Raw genomic sequence first — 9,258 nt, 5'->3', positions numbered from 1 at the left:
TATGGGCCTGCTCGCGGAGCCTGGAGAGCCGGGAGGGGGAACGCAGAGAGGGCTGGGGGATCCCAGGAGTGGCATCACTGGCAGTCACTGCTTTGTACTGGGGTAACCGGAAGCTTACTGGGGCTACTGGGTGGGACTGGGAATGACTACAAGCATGCTGAGGCCAACTGGGATATACTGGGAGTGTCTGTAACCATCCTGGGATTGACGGGAACCACACTGTGAACAACCAGGACCATGCTGGGGCTACTGGGAGAAAGTGGGAGTGACTGGTCTACACTGGGGGCAACTGGGCATGACTGGGACCATGCTGGGAGGGACTGGGATCATATGGGGAGTGACTGGGACTATACTAGGAGCAACTGGATGCAACTGGGATCACACTGGGAGGAACAGGGAGTTACTGGAACCATGCTGGGGGAGACTGGGATCATACTGGCTCATACTGGCAGCAACTGGGACTGCACCGACAGTGACTGGGAGTGGCTGTGAGCAACTGGGATCAGACTGGAAGCAACTTAGGGCAATGGGGAGTGACTGGGAACATGCTGGGAGCAACTGGGATGCACTGGGAGAGACTGAAACCATAGTGGGGTAAATGGGAGCAACTGGAACCACATTGGATGATAATGGGAGCAGCTGTTCCCATGCCGCAGTCATACTGGGATCCTACTGGAACTAGCTGGGATCATACTGGCAGTGACTGGAATAGTACTGGGAGTATCTGAAAATGACTGGGATCCTACTGGAATCAGACTCGGAGTGACTGGAAAGGTACTGGCCATGACTGGAACCATACTGGGGGTGACTGGGAGCAACAGAGACCACACTGAGAGGAAATGGGATCATATTTGGAGTGACTGGGAACTACTGGATTCATACTGGTAACAACTGAGCCCACACTGGCAGTGAGAGGGAGTCACTCTGGGCATGACTGGAATAATACAAGGAGTATCTGGGAGTGACTGGCGTCATACTGGGGGTGACTGTAACAATGCTGGGGATGACTGGCTCCAACTGGGACCATACTGGGAGTGACTAGGATTGTAGCCAAAGTGACTGGGATCATACTGGAACTGACTGGAACCATACTGGCAGTGACCATGGGTCCCATTGGGATCATGCTGGGAGCCACTGGGATTACAGTGGGGGTGAATAGAACCTGACTGGGGTTACTGGGAGCTACTGGGCCCATGTTGGGAGGAAAATGTGGACACATTGGGAGCAACTGGGATCAACTGGAAGGTACTGGAACCATGCTGAGGGGACTGAGACCACAAGTGGGGCAACTGGAATCATACTGGGAGCAACTGGGAAAGACTGGGATTGTTCTGAGGTAACTAGAAGCTTACTGGGGCAACTGGGAGTGACTGGGAATGACTACAAGCATGCTGAGGCCAACTGGGATATACTGGGAGTGTCTGTAACCACACTGGGAACAGTTGAGACCACACTGGGGGCAACTGGGAGCATGTAGCAGTGACTGGGGCCACACTGGGGGAAACTGGGCGTGACTGGAACCATGCTGAGACTGGGACTATACTAGAGGCAACTGGGGGCAATATGGATCATACTGGGAGGAACCGGGAACACCTGGAACTATGCTGGGAGCAACAAGGGTCATACTGGGATTACAGTGAGAGCAGCTGCATCCATGCTGGGTGAGACTGGGATCACACTGAGGTTGACTGGAATCATACTGGGATTGGCTGGGAGTGGCTGTGAGCAACTGGAATCATGCTGAAAGCAACTGGGAAGAAGTGGGAATGACTGGGAGCATGCTGGGGGTGACTGGGATATACTGGGAGTCACAGGGATCCTACTGGAGGCTACTGGGCTCATGCTGGCACTGACAGGGAGCAGCTGGGAGCACACTGGGAACCACTGGCATCATACTGAAAGTGACTGGGATCCTACTGGAGGCTACTAGGGTCATGCTGGCACTGACAGGGAGCAACTGGGAGCACACTGGGAGCCACTGGCATCATACTGGAAGTGACTGGGATTAGACTGAAAGTGATTGGGATCATACTAGGAGTAGCTACAATCATACTGGGATTATAGTGGGTGTCAGTGGAAACTTACTGGGAGTTACTGGGAACTATCAGGCCCATGCTGGGAGCCAACTGCTCACACACTAGGAGCAACTGGGACCAACAGGGTGCATGCTGGTGACAACTGGAATGTATGGGCAGTGACTGGGATAAAACTGGGGGGCAACTGAACCATGCTGAGGTAACTGGGAGTGCCTGGGAATGACCACGAGAATGTTCAGGGCAACTGGGATATACTGGGAGTGTCTGAGATCATGTGGTTAGTGACTGGGACCACACTGGGAGCAACTGGGAATGTGCTGGGGGGAACTGGGACCACACTGGGGCCACAGTGGGGACAAGTGTGAGTGACTGGGGCCCTGCTGGAAGAGACTGGCATCATACTGGGAGTGACTGGGACTACACAAGGGGTAACTGGGAAAACTGGGAACACACTAGACAAAAGTGGGAAGAACTGGGAGCAACTGGGACCATGCTGGGGAAAAATTGCATCATAATGGGGAATGACTGGGAGTGACTGGGTTCATACTGGGAGCAACAGAGATCCTACAGGGAGTGAGGGGAAGTGACCAGGATCATACCGGGACTGACTGCGCTCATACTGGGACTGATGAGGAAACTGGAACCACTCGTGGGGGGAACTGGGCTCATACTGGGAGCAGCCATTTCCCGGCCCCGGGACCCCTGAGCCCCTTTCCCATCCTGAGAAGAATTTTTTCTTGAAATGAGAGACTTCATGTGGTGTGTGAACTTCCATTGCTGATACTATTTGTAAAACACTCAGACATTAGAGTGGGGATTTTTAGTGCAAGGAGATGCACTAAATATTAGCATTTTCTCAACAAAGTAATATGATTAAGTAGCAGACTGAAATAGGGAGCAACTTGGAGAGTACTTCCAACTAGACAGAAAACTCAGAACTTGAAAGAGAAGTATATAAGGCTCCCCAGTTTAAATCTATCTGTGTATCTCCCTGACTTAGGTGGGGGGATAAAGGGAGAGTACAAATTTATGAGATAATCAACAGATTTTACATGCTTTTCTTGCAAGTAATTTCACTTGCGAAGACATGTGCAGACTCCTTTGCAAAGACAGTGGCCAGATGCTTGCCAGACTCATTTATTTGCCTGAGTGTCAAGCCTTCAGCCAGGCAGTCATATACAACTGCACACTATTTCATATCTCTGGCAAGAGCATGGATTGCTCCCACCCACTGGGGGCGGGGGATCCCGGCCCGGGGAAAGGAGAGGGAAACTGGGAACATTGGGGGCTGCACATCCAAACTGGGCCTTGCTGGGGACCCTGGGTGGGGACTTGCAGCCCTTGGGGCTCCTCTCAGAGCCTGGAGAGCCGGGAGGGGGAACGCAGAGAGGGCTGGGGGATCCCAGGAGTGGCATCACTGGCAGTGACTGCTTTGTACTGGGATCGTACTGAGATCATACTGGCAGTGATTGGGCTGTACTGGGGTCGTACTGACATCATACTGGGAGCAGCTGGGCCCATGCCAGGGGAGACTGCAATCACACTGAGGGAGACTGGAATCATACTGGGATCATACTGGGAGTGAGTAGGAGCCTGCGGGGGACAATTGAGACCATGCTGGGGGCAAATGGGATAAACGCTCACCGTCCTCTGCCATAGCTGTGCAGAGGAGAGAGGGGAAAAAAATTAGTGAAGGCTTCATGAGTGAGATAAGGACCGGGAGAAACACTTCAAGGGCAAAACAGCCTTAACTTAAAGTTACAAGGTGAATATATTGCTAACAGAATCAGAGGATGATAATGAGAAGTAAAATAAGCCCCTCCCACGGGCACACAGTCCTCCCAAAACTGCTGCGCCATGGGTCTGTCTTCCACAGGGTGCAGTCCTCCAAGGCCAGGCTGCTCCAGCCTGGGAGCAGGGCCCTCTCTCTCCACTGGGTCTTTCACTGGATCACAGCCTCCTCCAGGCATCCACCTGCTCCGGTGTGAGCACCTTCCCCCCAGGCTGTGGGTGGATCTCTGCATCCCCCGTGGATGCCCAGGGGCTGCTTCCCCATGCTCTTCACCACAGCCTGCAGGGGAATCTTGGCTCCAGAGCCTGGAGCACCTCCTCTCCCTCCTTCTCCACTGACCTTGGTCCCTCCATGTTGTTTCCCTCGCACTTTCTCATCTCCTCCTCTTCTCTGACCAGAAGCCAAAACTGTGACTTTGTTTTGATTTTCTTCTTAAATCTGTTATCCCAGAGGCATTACCAGCCTCTCTCATTGGCCCAGTTTTGGCCACCAGCATGTCCATCTTCAGAGCCATCGGGGATTGGCGCTGCTGGACATGGTGGAAGCTTCCAGCAGCATCTCACAGGAGCCACCTCTATGGCCGCCCTGCTACCAAAAACCAGGCCATGCAAAACCAATACACCCTGGGACGCCCTGGAATGCCTTGGATCCCCATTCCTGCCTTTCCCAGCCACCAGCCCCACCTTTCTGAAAAACCGGAGACCCCTTGGACTCCATGCTGGGTGTCCCCACCCTGTCACCCCCCTTTTCTAGGAAACCATGGACTCCCCTGTCCTGGGCACAGGGACCCCCTGGAACTCCCTTCTACCTCTCCCAGTCCCTGCACTCCCCTTTCCTTGACCCTTAGATCCCCCTTATCCATTCCTGAGAACCAGGATGTCCTTTTACCCATTTCCCTGGCACTGAGACCCCCCTGCACCCCCTTATCTGCCACCATCACAACATTTTCCTGGCCACCCCGCCTCTCCCAGCCCCCAGACCCACCCTTTTCCCTGACCCTGGGACCGCTGGGCCCCCATTCTTGCATTTCCCAGCCCCCAGACCCGGGATACTGGGACAGCCAGACCCGGGTTACTGGGATAGCCAGACCCGGGACATTGGGATAGCCAGACCCAGGATATTGGGATAGCCAGACCCGGGATATTGGGATAGCCAGACTCAGGATACTGGGATAGCCAGACCCGGGATACTGGGACAGCCAGACCCGGGTTACTGGGATAGCCAGACCCGGGACATTGGGATAGCCAGACCCAGGATATTGGGATAGCCAGACCCGGGATATTGGGATAGCCAGACTCAGGATACTGGGATAGCCAGACCCGGGATACTGGGACAGCCAGACCCGGGTTACTGGGATAGCCAGACCCGGGACATTGGGATAGCCAGACCCAGGATATTGGGATAGCCAGACCCGGGATATTGGGATAGCCAGACTCAGGATACTGGGATAGCCAGACCCGGGATACTGGGACAGCCAGACCCGGGTTACTGGGATAGCCAGACCCGGGACATTGGGATAGCCAGACCCAGGATATTGGGATAGCCAGACCCGGGATATTGGGATAGCCAGACTCAGGATACTGGGATAGCCAGACCCGGGATACTGGGACAGCCAGACCCGGGTTACTGGGATAGCCAGACCCGGGACATTGGGATAGCCAGACCTGGCTCAAGGAGAGTAACTGGCACGTGGCCAACAGTGACGTGGAGACAGAGCCAGTACAACCAGAGCCGGGGGAGTGGGGGGAGCTGGGGGCTGGGCTGGGATCTGTGGGAATGGGGTGGATCTCTGGGGATGGGATCCGTGGGCCTGGCTAATTCTGAAAGGAATCCAGGGAGCTGCAAGGGGCTCTGTGGGGCTGGGACACGACTCCATGGGTCCGTTCTCTCCTCGTTCCCAGGTCTCCCCACAGTGCAGGTGGTTTCCAGCTGTGATCTCCTGTCCAACGGAGTGTCCATGGATCCCACTGGTATGGTGTCTCAGTCTGAAAGAGAGATGTCTGCCAAGGAAGTTGGGAACCTCCCTTGGAACAGAGAATATGACCCCCTTCCCTCCGAATTATTATAACTTTGGAATTAAGGGACTTTCAGGCAAAGATATGGGAAAAGGAATAACAGTTCTTTACTATAACATGGCAAACAAACAACAACAACAGCAGTAACAACAAACAAAACCAGAAACCCAATCTCTCCTTGTTCTCCTTCTTTTCTTCCTCTCCTTGATCCTTTTCCTCTCCTTTCTTCTCCTTGTTCCTCCCTCTCCTTCCTTCTACTTTTTCCTTCTTGTTTTCCCCTTCTTCCTTCCTCTCCTTCCTTTCTCTTCTTCATCCTGCTCCTTCATGTTTCTTCCTTCTCTTTGTTCCTTTTTCTCCTCCTCTTTTCTCCATTTTTCTTCCTCACCTTCTTCCTTCCTCTCCTACTTCCACTCCTCACTACTTTCTTTACATGTTCCTTCCTCTCATTCTTTTTTCTCCTTTTTCCTTCTTGCTCATTTCTCTCCTTTTTTATTTTTATTTAATTCCATCCTCTCTTTCTTCCTTCTTTTTGTTCTTTCCTCTTCTTCTTCCTTCCTCCTTCCTCCCTCAGGGAATGAGCTGTGGACAGAGACCAAAGAGGACAAATTCCCCCAGCAGAACCTGGTGGAAGAGGCCATTTTGAGTGGCTTCATGGCGCAGGAATTCAATGGGGAGGAAAGAGGATCCTGCATGAGGAGGGGCTGCAAACCCAGCCTATGGAGCTCCAAAGAGGAAAGACCCACCCTGTGCCAGGAAGGCGGCCAGAGATCCAGCCAGAGCTCGGACCTGGTGGTCCATGAGCAGCTTCACAATAGAGAGAAGCCCCACAAGTGCTTGGAATGTGGGAAGAGCTTCAGCCAGAGCTCCCACCTGATCCGCCACCAGAGGATCCACACTGGGGAACGGCCCTACGAGTGTGGGGAATGTGGGAAGAGCTTCAATGATGTCTCCACCTTCGCCGCTCACCAGCGTGTGCACACAGGGGAATGTCCCTATGAGTGTGGGCAATGTGGGAAGAGTTTCAGCCAGAGCTTCAAACTCCTCACCCACCAGCACCTGCATACAGGGGAACGGCCCTTCAAGTGCCCTGAGTGCAGGAAGAGCTTTGTCCACAGGTCCGACCTTGCCATCCACTGGTGCATCCACAGCGGGGAGAAGCCTTACGAGTGTCCTGAGTGTGGGAAGAGGTTTTGGAGCAGCTCAGGTCTCATCAGGCATCAGCAGACACACACGGAGGAGAGGCCCTATGACTGTCCGGAATGTAGGAAGAGGTTCAACCAGAGCTTTGCCTTGACCAGACACCAATGGACCCATCAGTAAGGGAAGCCTTGCAAGTGCCATGACTGCAGGAAGAGCTTGAATTGAAACTCCAAGCTCATCACCCACCAGCACCTGCACATTGGGGAGAAGCCATACAAGTGCTTGGAATGTGGGAAGAGCTTCAGCTGGAGTTCCAGCCTCATCACCCACCAGTGTCTGCACACTTGGGAACGGCCCTACAACTGTGGGGAATGCGTATTGAGCTTTAGATGGAGCTACTGCCTGATTCACCAGCAGATGAAGAGGAGAACAACCCTACCAGTGTGAGGAATGCAGGAAGAGTTTCAGCGATGGCTCCAGCCTCATTACCCACCAGTGCTTGCACACTGGGGAATGGCCCTACAAGTGTTAGGAATGTGGGAAGAGCTTTGGCATCAGCTCTGACCTGATCTGCCACCAGAACATCCACACTGAGGACTTACGAGTGCCCTGAGCATGGGAAGAGGTTTCAGAATAGCTCAGATCTCATCAGGCATCAGGGGATGCACACAGAGTAGAGGCCCCTCCACTGTACCAGCTGCAGGAAGAGCTTCAACTGTAGCTCCAACCTCATCACCCACCAACACATCCACATTTGGGAGAAACCCTATGAGTGTTGGGAGTGTGGGAGGAGCTTCTCCTGCAGCTCTGCCTTGACCTCACACAAATGCACCCACCAGTAAAGGAAGCCATGTGAGCGCCCCAGCTGGGGGAAGAGCTTTGTTTATTGTTCCAACTTCTTCACCCATCGGAGGACCCACACTGGATGATCCACAGTGACCCACATTGTGCAGAGACCTGGCGATCCATGTTCAGAGCTGGAATGCATTCAAAAAGAACTGGTTTTTTGAGGCCTGTGACCAAACAGGGATAATTTGAGGAATGGGATGTTCCCCAAGTCACCACCAGAGACCCTCAAATGACCCCTACTCTAATGTAAATGAGTTCCAAGAAGTGATTGAAATATGTAAAAGAGTTCGAGGGGAATGTTTAGCATATATGTATGAGTTTGGGAAATGTATTAATATGTATTAGTTATATAGATACAAACAAACAAATTCTAGCTGAATGTGTGTGATATGGGGAGACATCCCCTGCACACACCTGGCACCAAAATAAAGTAAAGCTGCTTTCTATTAGTGAAATTACAGAATTAGAGAGTTTAGTTATCGATTTCCAGTGACATTTTCTTGTTACCAAGCTCCCCCCCCCACGCACAGTCCCCAGCGCAAACGTGTGCTGACACTCCAAAAGCAGCCGGGCTGTGCAGTGGGAGGTCCCTGTGTCCCCACCTTGCACATCAGTGGGAGCTCCAGTCCTTGAGGGGTGTCCTTATTCCAGGGAAGAATCTCCACATCCCTCTCCCCCTAAGAATGGATATGTCAGGACCCTGCAGTCAAAGTCTGGGATGGGGCTGTTACAGTCTGAAGTCCTGCACTGTCAGTCAGATGTGCTCAGGCAGCTGTGCCAGCTCAGCAGCTTTGGATAAATTATCAGTGGAATCACTTGATTGTTCCTTTATCCTGGTATTTTAACAGATCTACTGTATTTTACCTCACTCTCATTCAACCCCAAAAGCAGTGGGAGCCCCCTTCTTCATCTACTGCTTGGCATGTATGCAAACAGGGCATTGTTAGTGTTGTTTGACCTCATTTGATTAGAGCATCCGGCTACAGGACCCCTGTGGGATGCCCCTGCCCACTGTCGCACCCCCAGTTTTCCTTATTCTCCCATCCATTTCCCATGGTCCCTGCAATCCCCAGCTCCCCTCACAGCTTGGTTTCAGGGTGTCCCCAACCCCCTGGTTCAGTATTGGGAACTCAGCCCCTTCACACTCATTTTGGAAGTCGAAAGACCCTCTTCTCCACCCTCTCACACTCCCTTCCCATCATACCTCCAATCTCCAGGTTTCCCCAGAACTTGGTTTAGGGATGCCACCCACCTCCCACTATGGGGGTCTGACTTGCCCCTTTCACTGAGCTTTGTGGATCCCATATCCCTCCCAGACCAAACCTTCCATCCCTTTCTCATCGTCCCCAGATCCCCAGCCCACCATCCCCCGCTCTTGGTTTGGGAGGTCCTACCACACGTTTTCCCGTCCTGCCCCCACTGCTTC

General features: G+C 52.9%; 1 protein-coding gene across 1 annotated transcript in view; it reads left to right on the top strand.

The window, feature by feature from the left end:
- Positions 1–9,252, top strand: part of LOC103625277 (gastrula zinc finger protein XlCGF49.1-like) — a 9,455-nt gene extending 203 nt beyond the window's left edge. The window contains exon 2 of the mRNA XM_017726469.1: positions 6,415–9,252. Within this exon, the coding sequence (XP_017581958.1) occupies positions 6,495–7,163 (669 nt within the window). The 5' untranslated portion in view covers positions 6,415–6,494 and the 3' untranslated portion in view covers positions 7,164–9,252. The remainder of the gene's footprint in view (positions 1–6,414) is intronic.
- The last annotated feature ends 6 nt before the right edge of the window (positions 9,253–9,258 follow it).

The sequence above is a fragment of the Corvus brachyrhynchos genome, unplaced genomic scaffold (genome assembly GCF_000691975.1).
Source record: "Corvus brachyrhynchos isolate BGI_N302 unplaced genomic scaffold, ASM69197v1 scaffold530, whole genome shotgun sequence".
NCBI lineage: Eukaryota > Metazoa > Chordata > Aves > Passeriformes > Corvidae > Corvus > Corvus brachyrhynchos.
The sequence above is the reverse complement of the archived record's forward strand: the minus strand, read 5'-3'. Positions and strand labels throughout refer to the sequence as shown.